The 20,247-nt window shown below is 38.2% G+C and overlaps 1 protein-coding gene across 1 annotated transcript in view; it reads left to right on the forward strand.

Annotated features, from left to right (window-relative positions):
- The window catches only part of LOC306877369 (inactive phospholipase C-like protein 1), a 74,027-nt gene that overhangs the window by 33,458 nt on the left and 20,322 nt on the right, over positions 1–20,247 (forward strand). Inside the window, exons 2-3 of the mRNA XM_079429099.1 lie at positions 16,332–16,946; positions 18,105–19,793. Coding sequence (XP_079285225.1) covers positions 16,332–16,946; positions 18,105–19,793 — 2,304 coding nt within the window. The remainder of the gene's footprint in view (positions 1–16,331; positions 16,947–18,104; positions 19,794–20,247) is intronic.

The raw sequence follows: 20,247 nt of genomic DNA on the forward strand, positions 1-20,247 counted from the left end.
CAGCTGACTGAGCTGAGCCAGTAATTGAATGTACTGAACTGTTCTCTCTTTGGGAATTTGTTCCTTTTGGTCATTTAGCAGTTAACAAAAATCAATAAAAATTCCATGAAATATATTGTAAATGCTGTTGTTCACCATGTTTTTAGACATTTGCTTGTTTTATTTCATTATTTAATTGGTTAGTTAGTTACTAAACATCTTTTTGACCATAATTAAATAATTATTTTACCATTTAGGCCTAAATACAATACCGTTTATTTTTTTTATGCTTTTGAAAAGGTCTTTCATGCTCACACAAACTCTATTTATTTGACCATTATTATTACAATATTAATTCCTATTATTATTATTATTATTATTATTATTATTACAATATAAAATAACTTTTAAAATAATTTAAATGTATTTTATACGTATGATTGTCACATGATCCTTCAGAAATCATTCTAGTATGCTGATTTGGTGCTCAAGAAACATTTAATATCTTTGTCAATGTTGAAAACACTTGTGCTGCTGAATATTTGTGTGAAAACTATGATATATTTTCAGGATTCTTTGAATAGTATAGAAGAACAGCATTAAGTTTCTTAATTTGTCCTTTATGGCTCTGAAAAAAACCCTTTCCAATAAAGATCTTTAGAGCTTATTTGGATTTTACAAAATTATCTTTGCAATACATCTTGAAAAGAGGATGTTTCTTTTTTCTGCTGAGTTTAGAAATCTTTTGTGCTATTATAAATGACTTTACTGTCACTTTTGCTTTTTTAATTTAAAAAATCGTCTTGTCCCCAAACCTTTTGAACTGTTGTGTATATATATAGTGACTTTATCACTACTTTGTGACTGGTGATTCTAGGCTATTATTTCAGTAGCCTTCCCAACGTTGGTGTTTGTGCTGTCTGTGTGTGAGGTTATATCTGAATACATCTGTATGCTCTGTCAGAAAGCATAGGTTTGAGTTTCACAGCAGGGTACCCCTGCTCTCTGCCGCTCTTGATCTCTTCAATCCTTCCTTGCAGCAATGCTATTCAACATCCACTGTGGACCTGCATGCGTGTGCTATATTGAGCAGCAGAGATATCTGCTTCCGTCCCACTCACACACTCCTCTATACATAGCCCTGGATATTCCACCCTCATGTTCTTCAGTACTCATCCACAGAGTTTCCCTCACCTTTCACTTGCTTTGTTCCCACTGATTGATAAGATACATAAAATACATACATAAAACATAAACAACATAATCCATTTTAGTACAGACTGTTTCAAGAGTTGCAATTAGATGAATATGCTGTGAAGTATGGTACACTTTTAGATGAACTGTTCAGTAGGCTTCACACTCTAAGCTGCACTATGTGTCTTAAAAGATTTTATGATATTTTTTAAATGCATGTGTTGTCTAGTAACTTAATATCATGTAAATAGTGCACTGTGCTATTTCAGCACTCTCAAAGCTCTCCCTCGGCTTTATCTGTAGAAGAGTAAAAAAGTCAAAAAGCCAAAGCAACTCAGTATCAAGATGAAAATTGCCAGTCTCTTAACTTTGGCCACTTTTGTGTCCCAAGTTTGGGGTTGGTAAGATTTTATTTATTTATTTTTTAGTTTTTGAAAAGTGTTTTATGCTCAACAATGCTGCATTTATTCAAAAGTACAGTAAAATACTAGCATTTTAATTTAGCATTTTGCAATTTAATATAACTATTTTCTATTTTAATAGATTTTAATTGTAATTTATTCCTTTAATGGCTGCTGAAAATTCAGCTTTACTCCAGTCTTTTGTGTCACATGATCCTTCAGAAATCATTCTCATATGCTGATTTGGTGTTCAAGAAACATTTGTATTATTATTAGTGCTGTCAAACAATTAATCACAATTAATCACATCCAAAATAAAAGTTTTTGTTTGCATAATATATGCGTGTGTACTGTGTATATTTATATATTTTATGTGTATATATAAAGACACACACATACAGCATATATTTTGAAAATATTTACATCTATTTACATGTGTATATATTTATATTCATATAAATTATATCATATATAAATATATTTAATATATAAAAGTAACATATTTTTCTTAAATATATACATGCATGTGTGTGTATTTTTACAAATACATAATAAATATACACAGTACATGCACATATATTATGTAAACAAAAACTTATTTTGGATGTGATTAATCGACAGCACTAATTATTATCAATGTTGAAAACAGTTGATCTTGTTCTTGTTGATCTTGAGTCGTGATGAATAGAATATTCAAAATATAAGCATTTGTTTGGATTTTTTTCTTTACTGTCACTTTTGAATAGTGTATTAATAAAAGTATTTCTTTAAAATAAAAAAGCACTGACCACAAACGTTTGAACAGCAGTATTTAAATCAACTGTTAATAGACAAATTAATCTAGTAAGAATGTGAAACGTGTGTTTCTGAGTTTGTTTTCTAAACCTTTACAGGACCAAAAGTGCCCATATAGTCACACAAACACCAAGCAGTGAATTGCACGTATGCTCTGAATTAGAATCCATCTGATGAAATCACTGGTATGTTTGAGCGTACAGTGCATATTTCAACACACTGCCCTGTCCTTTTGCATTGCTCTGATGATGATTGTTTCTCTGAACCATGCATGCTTCGCTGACCTCTTCCCTTTGGCAATCTTTCTGCCTCAATTTTCATCTTGATGCTTGCCAAAGCTGGAAAATAATGACATCAGTCATAATCTCTGCCCTTCCCCTCCCTGCTCCATTTCTTTTTTTGTTGTGTTTATGCCTTTGTATATCTGCTTATCAATCAGGGCAACTCCCCTTTCTCTCTTTTGTCCCTTCTCTTGATCTTTTATACCCAAAGTCCTTTTTATAAAGAGTCAGTTCACTCAACGGCCATCTTGGTAACACCCCCAGGCGGTGGTTTCCAGTTATGCGAGTAAAGCTATCGACTTAAACCAAAACCTCGCATTTCAAAAACACGTGACAACTCATCAGTCATTTTCATAAATTTTTTAGCTAACCTTCAGGAAAGAAGATATTCTGTGTCTGTACATTGCTATTTTGAACCCCCAATGAAAAAAAAAAAAAAAGGTTAAAATGTTCTACAACACATCTTGTTTTGTGTTCCACTGAAGAAATTAAAGGGATAGTTCACCAAAAATGTTTAATTGTCATTAATTACTCACCCTCATGTCGTTCCAAACCCGTAAAATTTTCATTCATCTTCGGAACACAAATTAAGATATTCTTGATGAAATCCGAGAGCTTTCTGACCATACATAGAAGGGATATTCAACAATTCTTCTCTTCCGTGTCACCATCCTCCACCATTATCGAGAGCACCACGACGCATGTGCGGAGAAGAATTGTTGAATAAAGTCATTATTTTTATTTTATCTGTGCACAAAAAGTAATCCCGTAGCTTCGTAAAATTACGGTTGAACCATGTCACGTGGAGTATTTTAACAATGTCCTATACTGTTTCTGTGCCAGGGAACATGTCCGTTGCATTGCTGTCTATGCAGGGTCAGAAAGATCTCAGATTTCATCAAAAATATCTTAATTTGTGTTCCGGTGATAACCGAAGGTCTTACATGTTTGCAATGACACGAGGGTGAGTGAGTAATTTAATGAATTTTTGTTTTTGGGTGAACTGTCCCTTTAATTCCATTTCTTCTAGTGTTCCTGAGTCTTTTTAGTCAAACTTGGCTCCACTGGAAGCACAGTTTACCATCCTGGCGCTCTCCATGAGTCATCTTGTTAGCATTTAACCATTTCAGATGTCAACCCCCTTAATGGCCCAGCTCAGCGGAGGCCCACGGTGGTCTTTAGGTGCCCTCCCTCTGGGCTGCCCCAATTCATGCTGGCACCCTGCCATTCACACACAGCTGCCAGTGGCCAGACATTTCCAAACACACAGGCAGAAATAAATACACAGTGTGTGCCCAGTTAAAGTACACATTGACTTTCTCACACACACACACACACACACACACACACACACACACACACACACACACAGAGCTGCGATAGCACAATGTTTTGATGCACAGTATGTATATATCTATTAACACAATGCATCTGTTCGCTATTTGCATAATGCTTTTAATAAACTTCTGTCTGTAGCTATGACTAGTTCCCACTAGGCTTCATGTCTTGCGCCTTTTCCAAGGCCAACTTCTCTTTTCTTTTGGCAAGGTTTGCTCTCCAGACCTCTTGCTTTTCCTTGAGTCCTTTCTTTGTGATTGCCCTCTTCCCCCTGGACTGTTTATTGCTCAGTGTTATTTTTCCCCATTGTTTACGAATAAGCAAAAGATCAATTATGATGCCTGAGAGCTCTTTGTCCCACAGGAGATACTGTGCTCATTGGGGACCAGCCTCCCTTATTGAATGACCTTTCTGTGTGGCTTTCAAGTTGCATTTTAAGTGTCCTTGTTGTACATCTAATTCTCTCTCTTTTATCTGCTTGTCTCTGGTGGTCTTTGCTTTCTTAATTTTAGTTTATGGTTGGCTTAAGGATTAATATGAGGTTAAAAAGCTTTGGCATCATGACCTTTTTTTGACAAATTTAACATGTTTAGGTTGATAATGTATTTATTTGTATGCGTTTTGGCAGTTTAGGGCTGGTCTCTCCATCAACAGGAAAAATTAAGATGTAATGTTTTTTGTTGTTGTTGTTGTACATGCAGTATACATGTATGAATAATTGTATTTGATTGACAGCCCAAAAATAAATGACATTTTACATTGTTAGCAAAAAAATATTTTTCAATAAATGCTGTTCTTTTTAATTTTTCAAGTTAACCAAAAATGCTAAGAAATATATCATGGATATATTTTTTCACAAAAATATGAAGCAGCACAACATTTATCAACATATAATATTAATAAGAAATGTTATTTGAGCATGAAATTTGAATATTAGAATGATTTCTAAAAGAATCTTATCACACTGTAGACTGGAGTCTACAAAATACGTCAAGATGAAGTAATTTTAAAATGTAATAGTATTTCACAAAATTACTGTTTTTGCTGTTTGTGCATTTGTATTATATTTGAATTTCTCAAATTGCAAACCTGAGCTGAAAACATGAAATGCAGACCGAAACTAAAAAAATAAAATGTAAATGTTGACATTAAAAATGACTATATTTCAATGATTAAATCTGTAAAATTTCAAAGACAAACTCTTACATGTGTAAGATTTTTTTTTTAATACTGGCATTCAGTCCTCACTGTTTGCAAAAGCATTTCTTACAAATGATAGGGCTTTGTTCATGGGTGATATTTCAGATGTTTTTGAGACATCTGGGTTTGATGGTCTTGTGGTTTTCATGGATTATGGAAGTTGTATTTTGAGTAGCATATTTCTCCACTCAAGATGTTATTGCTGTGCATAAGATTGAGTCTGAGGTGAAGTCCATTTGAGGTGTCCAGTGGTTTGACTGAACTGTATTAAAAGGTCAGAGGTAAAGAGATGTACTGCAACAAACAAAAGAAGGTACTGCCATGAGGGAAAACACCAGTGTACGTGGTTAAATTGCTTTACACCTCCACAAGTTCATACAGGCCACTTCTGTTTGTTTTGTGTTATGTTGTTTTCACTCCAGCAGTGTGGGTGGCTTTCAAAGAAAGACAAAAAGAACAGACCCGTTGAAAATAAATGGATGATGACCCAAAATAAAGATCCTCAAGAAGTGGGAAAATCAGTTAAGTTTGGAGAAATTTGGCAAGAACAGAGAAATTTGAGAGAGAAAAATTCAAAGGTTTTAAAAAGGATGAGGTTTAGGTCCAGTCATGGAGTGAGAGGGAGAATAAATGAAGTAATTTGATAAACACGGTTTAAAAAAAACAAAAAACAAAATTAAGTTGTCAAAGCAGGAATAAGTTACAATGTAAGAGCACCATGGTGAAAAATAAAATGATAAAAAAGTGTGATAATAATGAAGGTTGAAGATTTTATCTTTGTACTGACTAGGAAATTATTAGCAGTAAATGTTTGTTTTCCATACAAGTGCTTTTTTACATTGCTGGTAGTTATGGATGGAGCCTGAAGTGTCACATTTAGATTTTCATCAACAAATGTCTTCCTCCATACTTCATCTACTCTTCTGCCTCTCTCACACTCCCTTCTGTAGCTTTCACTGTACATCACACTCATAGCCATGATGTGCAGCTGAATTCATAGATCCAAGCGTGCTACTTATGCATGAGTAAGTGCCAGCCAGACAGTTAATTCTCCCCTCTCTCCTCTCTCATTCCCAGCCCCTGGCTTCTCTTTTGCACTTGCTTTGCTGCCTTGTTTGGCATGCTGCGATGGCCCGGATTCGCTCTCTTCACTTTCAGCAGACATAAGATTGCTTCCAGAAAAACAAATCAAACAGGAAATAGGTGTTACCACATTTGGGTGTAAGTTGATTAGAAACAGTCACACAGTCAAACGTATCTCACAGTAGTGTGAACAGTTCTTATTTAAAACTTTCCCTTTTTTATAAGTATGGTAAAACAGTACCTTTTCATTCACTTTATATACAAAAATGCTTAACTTAGAATGATGTAAAATAACACATGTATGTGTATTAAAAAGTGTATGTGTGCATTTATTGAATTTATGCATACATATGCATTTTTTTAGTTCACTCCTTTTTTTATAAAGTATGGGTGATGATGGGACAAAATACAGAAATTAAAAAAAAATTAACGTAAATAGAATTTGATAATTGAAGATTGATTTGGAAGAGATAAAAAACAAACAAACAGTAAATAAATAAATAACCCTACACATGATGTCATTTCCACTTCTATCCACCTTATTTTATATTGCGGAAATAAGCTATTTTCTACTTTTCAACACTATCGAATCATTAACCGTTATAGGTGGATAACTAGAAGAATAACAAACTGAAGTAAAGGGTAAAACTATTTTCACTAGAAACCAATGTGTTCGATTACAATAGTAAAATCTGATAACAAATACCAGTTTACAGTGTGAGGCATAAACTTTTTTTTTTTTTTTCAGGTAAACATAACTGGAACCGAATGACACCAGAAGCCTCTCGTGTTTGAGTTAAGAATGGCCGTACGCACTCTTATGTTAAAAATAAGGTGAATAGCTAAACAAGAAGTGTAAATCCATGGGTTGATCTGTTCTCCAGGCATGGCCTAACCTCTTTCAGCATGTCTGCTGTAATTAACACGAGGGATTGGGACAAGCTTTGCTAATTAACAGCCGGGAACAGCTCTTCAGGGTTTGAGACGCTCAGAGCAATGCTTCTTAGCCACTGAACCACATCTCAGCAAGAAATCTAACAGTTCTTGGGCCGTTCGGGCTGCTAAAACTGCAGCTGCTTGCTAAGACAGGTTTGTGCAATTAAACTTGAATAAACAATGTCAGCCCAGGTGATTGTGAATTTATCATGGAAGGCTTTTTCTACCAAGGTTATGCTGCGGAAAATGCGGTCATTACTTATGTATTATCCAGTTGCATGTCCTTCACCTTGAGTTGCTAGGCAGAAGAGATAAGAGAGTCTAATAGCTATTCTTTTTGTACCGCTAAACATTTTGTCACCATAACTGTCTTGATTTTAATTGTTTAACTGTCTTGTGGCTGAAGAGTCTTTCTCTGATGGACACATTAATGTTTGCCATAGTCAATTATTAAAATTTCCTAGTTCTCTGTCCACAGGGGTGAATAGTAAAAGATTCAGGAACTTGTTTGTACCGTTCCGTCACTCCTACTGTGTTTTGTGCATCCGATGGTTTCCCTCTTTTGTTTTACTACATGGAGAGATGCACCGATTGCAATTTTCTTGGCCAATTCTGATTTATTTTTTATTTTTATTTTTTTTTGGATGTGTGACCTGCCGATACCGATTTTTGTCGATTCCGATTTTCTTTCTAAGAACTATAATTGACAGCATATACAAACAAAAATCTATGCAAATTTCAATGCAAAAAGTTATATAATAAAATAAATTATTGTTATTATATGGACTAAGTTACAGATTTTCTCTCATTTAACTCTCAAAATAAAGTGCTCTGTGACTGGAAAGAGGAAGAAATAGTTAACTTAAAATGAGTTGCTGTATGTAACAAAACAGATGTCATTTCCCACTATGTTTATAAATGGTCATCCCCCCCCCCCAACCTAACCTTATTAAATGTGTCATCTTTCACATCAAATTCTGACTTTGTTTCAATGAATTCAGTTAGCATAATAAGAAACTGTAGAGTTGTTACCATTCAAATGAAATTAGTATTAACAAACTACATCTTTCCACTGCTGAGGAAATCTGAAGTGGCATTAGATGCATTTACACAGACTGTTTGATGAAGCGGAGGTGCCGTAAATGCATTTACGCTGCAAAATTTCAAATGCATAAATAATTTTATAAGATTAATGTTTTGCATATTTTTTTAAACATACAAATAAATGTTGAAAAAATACAATGATACTTTTAAATATGACTAAACCACCAGTAGGTGGCGGCAAGTGTCTGTTTCAATGAGTGAGTCATTTATTCATTCATTCAAATGGCTGATTCATTCAGAAACGAGGCAAGTGACTGTCCTTATGAATGGGCCACTGAATTATTGACTCACTCAATTTGTTCAAAAACATGGATTCATTCAGTAACGAAACACTGCTGTGTGTTACTCGGAGACACACAACAGTTAGCGAAATTGAGCAAAAACAGTCAATATTTTGTCTAAAATCGAAGTCATTTAATTTTAACTTCTTGTTTATTGAAATACTATTGTATAAAATCAGTGTCACATAGCAATCGTTTTGGTATTGATAGGCGGGGAAACATCACGGCCGTATAATGTTGCTTATCTAAATTTGTTTTCTACCGTATGCATCTATAAATTTCTGTGAGTTATTTTGTGTGTGCTGTCTCATCTGGCATGACATAAATACATTATCAGTCGCCGTTTACACTGAATGCGATTAAAATTAGAATCATTCTCAGGCGACTGTGAGTGTGCACGTGGCTGTGACGTCATTGCCTGCGGACTGGCTCGGAATCGGCAAGACATGAGACTGACCGGCTGGTCACCGATCCGGGCCAGTCTTGCGAAAAATCGTCCGATTCCGATCACTGGCCGGTCAATCGGTGCATCTCTAATGGAAAGCCATTCAGATGATCAGGAATTCACAGAGCATGGACGTTGTGGCAGACTCCTTTGCCAGCTTGGAATGGAGCACTAGTTGTTAATAAGGAATGACAGCACTTTTATCCTTTTATTATTAAAGTCTGCTTTCAGCCTGCACTTGCTCTGGGTAAAGACTCTCAGGAGGGTCTAGAAGTGTCTTTGAGGCTCTTTGAATGAATGAAAGAATGAATGAATGATGCATTTACTGTATATAACGCTTTGTGTATTGCTGTACACCCAAAGCGCTTTACAATCATGTGGGGGGGTCTCTCCTCAACCACCACCAGTGTGCAGCATCCACTTGGATAATGCGACGGCAGCCACAGCACAACGGCGCCAGTGCGCTCACCACACACCAGCTACAGGTGGAGAGGAGAGAGAGTCATTAAGCCATTCAAGTGAAGCAGGGTAGCAAGGGGATACAGCAAGTTCAATAGGTGCCTTTTGAATATAAATTAGGATTTATACGCAGAACTGTCATTTTTTTTAAATTAACAATTTTGTAAATGCATAAACAACCGCAGAAGTGTGGTATACCAGCTGAGTAGATGGAAAAGACACTAGGCCAAATATTGTATTAGTATAAGCCATTTTACTAAGCGACAGATGAATGCACTAATACTGTAGTCTGATTGATCCAAGATGATGATTTTTTTTTTTTAGTTTGTATAGGGTAAATATTTATATATAGTATACTTATAGTTAAAATCTGTCAGTAGGTTAGTTGTGTATAGGTTTATTAGTGTATATGTTTATAGTGTTTTTTTATAGGTTTATAGGTTTAAAGTGTTTTTTTACTTCATTGTTGTATGTCTGTATTTATGTAGCACCGTGGTCCTGCGAGGCACGACATTTCATTCCACTGTATGTCCCCACATGTAGCGGAATGACAATAAACCTCAACTTGAACTTGATGTCATCAATAAAAATATAAACATTTTCTTTTCTTTTTGTGAAAAAGTGATAGACATATTTATTTTTACTGTTAGTTAAATTAGCAAAATAATTTAGCTAACTATTAACAACTAACTATTGAATAGTTAGTTGCAGGTTACCTGCAGTTACAGGTTCAGAATGGAACCTGTAAAGCAGCGTAGGCTGATGACTGTGTCGGCTATGTAGGTCGTGAAAAACTTTGATAAGAGGAGCTTGATTGTGGAAATGGCCTTCAATTATTTCAAGTGCTTCACCCTTGATCATGTGAGACCAGCCGTGCTTCATGCCCATCGTCGTGAGCGGCTTTTTTCTACTTCCACAGTTTCTGATTGGCTAGCAGAAAACTCATCTGCTAGATAGAACATAAAATAAAGCAATTTGGATAATAAAACCTGGAAATAACTCTATTGAAACTAAATGTCTTTAAGTAGATATCACAAGGCCAGTGGAGATCACCAAAGTATTGAAGTCAGAGTAAAACAGTTCAAAAGTCAAATTATAAATTGTCAAATAGTGAAAATGACATATCTACACACTTTTACTAGTAGTTATAGTACTTTGAAACAAACACATTTGATAGATTTGATTAAGGCAATGATGCATCTGTGTAGGAATTACTGTAATAAACCTGTTTCTTAATTTCAGGACAGACAGGTATAACAGAAGGTTTAGTGAGTGTAATCATATTAAAGTCCTGTTTAAGTTTTAGAACACACATTTAATTATAAAGCAATTTCCGAGTGATGCATTGAAATCTCCATAGCTGCCAGCTGTTATTAGGCAGGAGTTATTTACATTGTACTGGAACATTTTTCACACTCTGCTGTACTTTATTAAATTATTTTTCAGTATAGCTTTGAAATGTGAAGGGTAACTACTATATGAATTTAATTTGATCCTTAATGCACCACCACCAGTCTTTATACACAGTCTTCTCTATTCTCCTCTATATTTGTCTGTTTTTTGCTCCTGGGAAGAACAGGTGTTTGATAATCTCTCTTTTGCTGTACTCATATTTGCTTTAACAACACATTTCTTCCTTCAAGCTGTTTATAGACAAGCTCAATGTCAGGAGATCAGCTCTGCCTCACATTTTTGCTTGACATAATTCTATTTTGACCCACACATCAGCATTTTCAATTAGTTAGGCGGTAGGATTGATGGCCGGCTAAACTCATTGTCGGTTAATCCATGAGCGTTCCCCTCTAACCCTGCTAAATCACTGGCTCTCCATCCAGCACGGATTACCCTGCAGGTCTCATGGGGTGAGAGCAGCGCGGCGGCACTGATCTACTGCTTTCTCAGAGCTGGGATCATTAGCTAGATTGCAATGCTGTTCCATGGCTTGCCTGGAGGAGGAGTAGATTACGGGCCAGGTGTTGTCCCAGCTGATGAAGTCAGTGGTACGGGGAAGTATTTTGGGGTGTGGTTAGTGGACTCAGTTGTGAGTGGGTTAATGAGCTGATGGACAGAAATGCTGTGTGCTTGAAGGGTTAGTTCACCCAAATATGAAAATTCTGTCATTAATTACTCATCCTCATGTCGTTCCAAAGCCGTAAGACCTTCGTTCATCTTCGGGACACAAATTAAGATATTTTTAATGAAATTTGAGAGCTCTCTGATCCTCCATATACAACAAGAATACTACCACGATCAAGGTCCAAAAATGTAGCAAGGACATTGGTAAAATAGTCCATATGGGACATCAGGGGTTCAACTAACTTTACAAAGCAGTATATTTTTTGTGCGCAAAGAAAACAATAATAACATGATTTACTCAATTCTTCTTGGAGAGTTTCCCAGAATGTAATCAACGTAATTAGCGTTGTATCATGCGCGCACTTTCTACTGAACGTAAACAATGCTGATTACATTGATTACGTTCTGGGGTACTTTACAAAATTCCAAACCTGTATGACTTTTTCTTTTTTCTGGTGAACACAAAAAAAGATTTTTGAAGAACTACTTGCACCCAAGTTACTTTTATTGCATGGACAATTAAAAGGTCTGAGACAGAAAGTTTAAAAATATATATATATTCTTTTGTATTCTGCTGAATAAGTAATATCATATGTTTGAAATGACAGGAGGGAGAGTAAACTATCACAGAATTTCCATTTTTGGGTGAATTAACAATCCCTTTAAACAATCCACTGTGTCTGTCATACTGTTATGAATATCATAATGGCAGTTTTAATTTCTGCAGTGCAGGGTGGCTTGGTTTATTTATTTTTGAAAAAATTATAATCAGCCATTCTTTTTCAGTGTACAGTTACGTTACACTATTACTGTTACTTGGTGGTCTCATAGAAACTTTTTTTCCTCCATGCAAGTCTCAGCAGAATTTCCTCAACATACTGCCATGTGATTAGCTCTTTGTTTGCGTGCCCAGTATTGCTCAAAGCTAATATCTCCTTTCACATAAATACTGTATTTGCAGGCTCGGTTATCCTATGCCCATTTTAATTTAACAGTTTGTTTAGCCTACTAAAACTAGGAATATGCAAAACTACATTTTCTTAAAATGGACAACCAAATACACCCTTCTTATTGTGTTTGGCTGTAAAGATGTTTTTTTTTGTTTTGTTTTTTGAAGAGGGTGAATGTAAATGTGCAGCATTTCCATAAAGCTTTTACTAAACAGTCTAACAGCAACTGTTAACATGCTAATTAAAGAAAAATATTACTGTATATGCAACTGTTCAAATGTTTGGTGTTGATTAGAATTTTTTTCATGTTTTGAAAGTATTTTATGCTCACCATGGCTGCATTTATTTGATCAAAAATATAATACAACTAATATTGTGAATATTTTGCAATGTAAAACTGTTTTATAATATATTTTAAAATGTGATTTATTCATGTTACGGCAAAGCTTAATTTCGCATGGATCTTCAGAAAAATATTGTCTTTTATCACTTTTGTTCTTTTATTCACTTCTAATCAATTTATTACATCCTTGCTAAAGTAGGCCAATTCATTTCTAAACTTTTTACACAAAATCTAGATCTTGCTAGTTGACTTGTTGCTCATCCTTAACTAAGATGCATGTTCTAGCATTTGTCAATATCTGTGAATAAAATATTCTTGCACAGCCTTCAATTTGTGAATTTGCTTTGAGTGATTGTATTGGCTGTAAGCGGATGACAGTAGTAAACACTCTGCTGTGTGAAGGAGTTTAGCCTCAGACAGCATTGAAAAGGTTCAGTGAGGACTCCGTAGTAGAGCCGATGTTGGTTTTAGCTGCCAAATCACTGATGGCTTGAAAATGCCCCTTAAAGGGCAGGGACTCGACTGTTATTAAAACCAGTCAGCTCATGGTAGGAATAGACCAAGGATTATTCCCTCAGTCTGAGCCGTCACCAGTGCCCATACTGGTGCATTTTAGTTCTTATTATATTTTTCCTTGTCACTCTTCATTTTCTCCTCCTTTTCCTCAGTTTCTCCATCCAACCAACCTCCAATTATTATCTCCTCCTTTCTAGTGCCTGTGCTCCCCTTCCATTATCCTCCTCTTTCCCTTGATTAAGTGGAGATGGGAGCATGTCTAAATTTAACCACACTTCATCTCCCAGCTCCCCCCTTGCTGTGTGTGATACTTCTGTTATCCCTCTCTGACTGATGGTGGGAAATTGTTTATAATGTCTGTGTAATTTTATATTATGGAAGAAAGATATGTGTTTTACCTGCCTTCTAGGTTTTCCAGCAGTGTTTGTTTGTGTGTGTGTGTGTGTGTGTTTACACTCATCCCATTCCCTCCATATCATCAACCCTTTTTTCACATTCCTTATCTAACACTCTTATAATCCTTTCCTTTCCTCACTGGTGGACCCTCCATTCTTTGTTCTTTGTTGGAAAAACACAAATAAACCAATCTATGTTTAAAAAAAAAAAGCAAAATGAAGTGCTCTTAGGGGGATTAAGTCTGATAGATGCACTTTTAGGCTAGAATGATACATTAAAAGCTTTGCAGGCTTGTCATCATGGTATCCTGGAGAGCTCTGATTGTTAGGTGGCATAGATGGATGGATGGATGGATGAGCAGCCTGCTTTTCTGCCTCTTTCTCCTGGTGCCCTTGGGCCTCTAACCACTAAAGCTGCGTTTTAGCCTTGCGTGGTCATGCCTGTTAAACTGCGCACTGTACTGCATGGCTCACTGTGATTGCTTTGGCTCCGCTATCACCCAGTCTGCTCAAACACCTGCTGACCTGGATTCACAGCGGCAGGCTGTCGAATCATCAGGCAGGTTCTGATCCAGAAGCACGGCAGCTTTGAGGAATGGAGTCTGCCAGCTGCATAAAAACAGACAAATGAAGACAAATGAACATGTCAGAGTGCTCAGTGGCTGCACACTGTACCCTCTGACCTGACCTCATCCACTGCTTCTGTGGTCTGAATGTCAACTGGGCTTTGCTTGGCTGAGGAATTCCAGAATTGTGGTGTTTTGTGAAAGCTCCAAGTTGTGCTTATTTCGTCCTTGACTCAAAAAGGGTGTGAATTATGATCATAAAGAAGCCGAATGTGAATGTGAAGCTACACTGTTAAAAAAATGAAACCAAACAAGAAAGGCATATTATATCCTGACAATAAAATTACTGTACCAGTATGTATTTTTTTTTTTGGATATTTCTTTCAACCCTAAAACATAACACAATGCAATGTGTATTTCAAAATTCTGGAAAAACATCTGAAAAATCAATATGGAAAATTACCTGACATGGTAAACTGGGCCATATTTAGATTTTTACATTTTCTAAACAAAACATCAGTGGTTCTTCCCTATGACATGATGCCGTGTGTTGTGGATATTTTCAGGGTGAATTCAATAGTGTTGCTAGTTGGTTATTAGGATGTTGGGGGTGGTTGGTATGTAGTTCCTTGCTGGCCACAAAAGCTCACCACCCAAGTTTTTATATGATATTCTGGTCCCTGGACCTATATGAGTCTTTGGAACTTTTTTTCTGCCCATTTTATTGTCTGTCAGGTATAAATTTCATGTCTGATGATTGATTTGAAAAGTTATAGTTATGGCACATGCAGAGAAATTGAAGACTTTCCAATGGGATTATTCATGTCTTGATTGTATAAAGCCCATATTTGATATTTGGTATGTCTGACATTCATTAGCTTCTGCGTGCATACTCTCTGCGTATCTGTTATGTGAGTCAGTCTGATTAGTGCCAAATGGCTTGGGGTGGAAATCCCAGATTACACATTCTAACTACTGCAATGGCATAATGTGTTTCCCTTAGGAGGCTTTGTTGTGGATTCATTTTTAGGTATTAGGACATAGATACTTTAGGCCAGTGCTGCAAGCACATATTTTTAAACCAGCAAAACCAACAGCCCCAACAAACAAACTTTTTATCTCCTTTCCTTTCAGTGGGTCAGACAAGGTGACAGTTAGTTCTGCCATAATTTAACTTTTGCTTTTTTCTGTTAGTCCAAAATGAATTTCATTATCATTTCATCATTCTGCATCTCTGGAGTGAAATGCTTGGAAATGAATGGCTGTTTTTAAAATGTCAATGTGCATGGCTGAATAATTGCTACATAAGCTTTTCAGCAACGTTACTTAATCATTTTATTTGGGAATTCAGCCAAATCTGAATATTTCAAAAGGATTATTTTTTCTTTATGAAGACCAAGATTTTAGGTTTTGCTAGGTAAAATGAACTAGTAGTAATAATTTAAAATTACAAATACAGAATTAAGAATAGCAAAGAAAAAACAGGGATGCTTTAGCAGCTCTGACAATGGCAATACACAGTCCAGTGCTGCTGGTCTGTGATGTAATGTAGGATTGTGTAGTGTACATGTAATGTAATGCTTTCCTGTAGCTCAAATAGTAGATTCGATTCCCAGGGAAAGCAAGAGCTGATAAAATGTAAAAACTGTAACTTAAATGCAATGTAAGGTAAATGTAAATGTAGGATGTGGTTAGTTCATTCTGAATAGGCCAGAGGAAGGGCACCCTAGTTCATTTCCCTTGGATGACATGAAGCTCCATTAATGTCTAAAATGTGCCTGAATGGTTATTTGCAAAAAGTTGTTTCAGGTTGAAACATGTAAACCTACAGACATGCTTGAACACAATTAGCTTTCCGTAATGGATGAGACTATTTCCATCTTGCTTTGTTGCTAAGATGCTTTACTAGAACAGCTTAGAATGACAGAAGTTTTCTTCCTTTGTGGTTCACATAGTGTTTAATTTTTTTCTTCTTTTTTTCTCTCCAAGGATCCCTCAGTGGCCAAGGTCAGTGGTGGGAGAAAGAAAACGGTTTCCTTCAGCAGTATTCCATCAGAAAAGAAGGTGAGCAGTGCTGCAGATTGCCTTGCCTTCATGCAGGGTGGCTGCGAGCTAAAGAAGGTGCGACCCAGCTCACGCATCTACTCGAGATTCTACACTCTGGATCCTGAGCTGGCCTGCCTCCGTTGGGAACCCTCCAAGAAAGATGGTGACCGAGCTCGACTTGACATCTCTGCTATTCGTGAGGTCCGTACAGGGAAAAGCACAGAGACCTTTCTCCACAATGGCCCATCGGATCACCTTGCTGAAGAAGCAGCCTTCTCCATCATTCACGGTGATGACTATCAGTCCTTGGACCTGGTTGCACTCTCTGCCGATGTGGCCAACATCTGGGTGACAGGGTTGCGGTACCTGTTGTCTCACCCTGGTTCCATTGGTGGGGGGGATGGAGGGGTGGGAGAGGGCAGTATTGGAAGCAAGATGAGGCAGAACTGGTTGGCGGCAGAATTTGCTCTCGTTGATGAAGATGGACACGGAATTGTGTCTGAGGACACAGCAGTGGCCACCATCTGTAAACTCTGCCTTGGCATTAGGGAAGCAAAGGTAGGACATTCTTTTATAATACAATTTATTGACCACAAAATCTCGCATTTCATAAGTAAATGGGTTTACTTTAGAAAAAGCCAAGCAATACTGAATGTCTGACTCCCCAAATTGAAAGCAATCAGGAATGCATATACTGCAGCGGTTTTTATGTAGGACGCATAAAATAAGAATCATACTACTGTCCTAGAGCAGTAAGAGATGAAAAACAAACACTAAAAGAGCCATAAATATGAACAGGCAACATTATTGTTGTTCCAGAGATCGTCTCTCTGTATCATTACTTAGCTTGACTTGATAACCAACCCTGCTGAGGCACACAGCAATTGTTTGGTTTTCAATTTGGCAGCTGTGACAGTAGTTTCAACCATGTGTGTTTGTGTGTGGACTGGACAGCTGGGGACAGGAGGAGGACAGACAGAAGCCACAGAGCCAAGTCTCCAAGTCTTTGTGACAGCGGGTGTGAGGCATCTGCTTCATGCGTCTAGAGAGACATGTATAGACAAAAAGGGCAAGCATTGAGGAGCTGACTGTATAGGCATGACTCACTTTGCTCCTGGCTGCATCCTAATCTTGAAAAATGCAGGACATGATCTAGGCCATGTGAAGCGCTGCTGTCCCTAAATTTGTTTGCCTTATGACATTTTGTCTCTCCAGATTCAAAGCACTATCTGCCACAAGCTGCTTATTTGATTTGCCACTGGTTTGTGTAATAGTTTTGTACTGCGATTGCTCATTAAGTTTCAAAGGTCTTTTCAAGGAAGAATATCACCCCCCAGCATTTCTTATTCAAGAAACAAAACCTAAAAACTGATGAGACAGACTTACATTATAAGCAGATGATAATTGCAGTAGACTGCAGAACTCTCAAGGCCTTGGTCATCAATAACCAACCGTCACCTGACCGTAATCCTTATGTTCTTTTGTTTATCATATAGTAAATACTTTAATATCCAAAGCAAGGCATTCCCACTGGAGCAAGTGCCTTGGGCAATAGCACAATGATAATAGTTTGTAGGTTAATCCTCTTCTAATCACGCTTTGAGAAAAAAAGTTTTGCAAGGTTTCTAGCTCAAACTGTTATCCATAAAAGTGCTGCCAACACAAATATGTGTACTAAAAATGTTAATACAACTCTTTATTTTTTATTTTTATCAGGTGCGATTGCGCTTTAAGGAGATTCAGCGGAGCAAAGAGAAGCTAACCTCTCATGTTACGCTGGAAGAATTCCAGGAGGCCTACTGTGAGTTGTGTACGCGACCTGATGTCTATTTCTTGCTAGTGCAACTCTCAAAAGACCGAGAGTGCCTTGACGCCCAAGATCTGCGTCTTTTCCTAGAGAGTGAGCAAGGCCTATCATTGGCCACCACTGAGGGCTGCTTGGAGCTTCTTCACCGCTTTGAGCCCTCTGCAGCTTGTCATGAACGAGGTCTACTGGGCTTGGATGGCTTTACCCGCTACCTACAGTCAGCTGAGTGCCAGTTATTAGACCCTGAGCACCAGAATGTGTGCCAGGACATGAAGATGCCCCTATCTCATTATTTCATCAGTGCCTCCTACCGGTCCTACCTGCTGGATGACCAAGTGCACGGCCGAGCTGATCTTGGGGGTCTCATTCGAGCTCTGCAGGCTGGCTGTCGGTGTCTGGAGCTTGGGGTTACCGATGGGCCAGAAGGGGAGCCACTATTGGGTGTAGACCATGGTACAGATGGAAAGCATCATCACCATCACCACCACCACCACCATCGTGGTTCTGTTACTCTGCGCAGTGCCCTGGAAGTAGTCAACAAGTATGTGTTTCTCACGTCCCAGTATCCTCTGCTGCTGTATCTATGCCAGCGTTGCTCACCCTCCCAGCAACGTACTCTTGCACAACACCTAAAAAAGGTTTTTGGACCCAAACTCTATACCCCTGAATCTCTGCCTGTCAGTCTGGGAGGTCGTGCAACCACTTTGCCCTCTCCAGAGCAGCTGAAGGGAAAGGTGCTTCTTGTCGGAAAGAAGCTGCCCCCCGAAGAGGAAGGTTCTGAAGGAGAGGTATCTGAGGAGGATGAGGAGATTGGTGGTGGTGGTCCTCTGGCTGGCAGAAGGATGACTATCCCTGGGGAAGAGGAACTGGGGGTGGTCCTTGTTGTTCCCCCGCCCCCACAGCCAAGGCGCCTCCGCTTGCGGCGTGAATTGTCTGATCTCGTCGCAGTTGCTCGTACTGGAAGTCGTAACTTTTATGCTCACCGGACGAGTGCACAACCATCCCAACAGCATTCCCCCCCCTCCACTCCATCTACACCAGGTACACCTATGAACCTTGACCCCCCTTACTGGACCTTGTGCTCTCTTGGGGAAGGAGAGGCAGGACGGCTGGCCAGTGAGAGCCCAGAGGAGCTGGTGATCTTTACCAAGCGCAATCTAACTCGTGTGCGGCCCAGCTCTGTTAGGCTAGACTCTAGCAACCCAAACCCACAAGGCTACTGGAAAGGAGGTGTGCAACTGGTGGCACTCAACCAGCAGACGCCAGGTGCCATGCTAGACCTGACCCGTGGCCGTTTTATGCAGAACGGTGGGTGTGGGTATGTTCTTCGTCCAGCGGTCATGCGAGAGGAGGTTTCCTACTTCAGTGCCCAGTCGCAAGGCTGCGTGCCTGGTGTACCACCACAAACACTCAGGGTGAAGGTCATTAGTGCTCATAGTCTACCCAAGCCACAAGGCTCTGGTGCCAAAGGTGAGGTCATTGACCCATATGTGGTGCTGGAGCTGCACGGAGTGCCTGCAGACTGCACAGAGCAGAGAACTCGCACTGCTGCCCAGAACCAGGATGACCCACTGTTTGACGAGACCTTTGAGTTCCAGGTGAGAGAGCGAGAACATCATGAATATAAATCTAATTTATTTCATATGCGATGTTGGAACACTTTATTGAAACTAAAGCCGGCCTTTCCACCATCTATATTTGCATATGGTTTTTGCAATTTGCCCCCTAGTGGCAGTTGCATGTAACTTTCAAATTGGTTGTGAAGTAGCCAGTACTGTAGCCATTACTTTCTACTTTTTAGCATGGTAAAATGAATGAACGATGAATGCACACACAAAAAACAAATGATCACCAGTACATCTAAAAGAAAAATATTTTCTACGTCTACTCAATGTAAATTATTTAACAATTATAAAATCACTGTTTTGGATATAATTATTCATAACTGTCCATTTTAAGGAAATGTTTTTGTATATGACGGTTGACTCTTTGCAAAGACCCGCCCTCCTTAGTTACTGTTGCTATCTCCGACAAACAATGCCGCTCTCAAAC

This window comes from Barbus barbus, assembly GCF_936440315.1.
Source record: "Barbus barbus genome assembly, chromosome: 11".
NCBI lineage: Eukaryota > Metazoa > Chordata > Actinopteri > Cypriniformes > Cyprinidae > Barbus > Barbus barbus.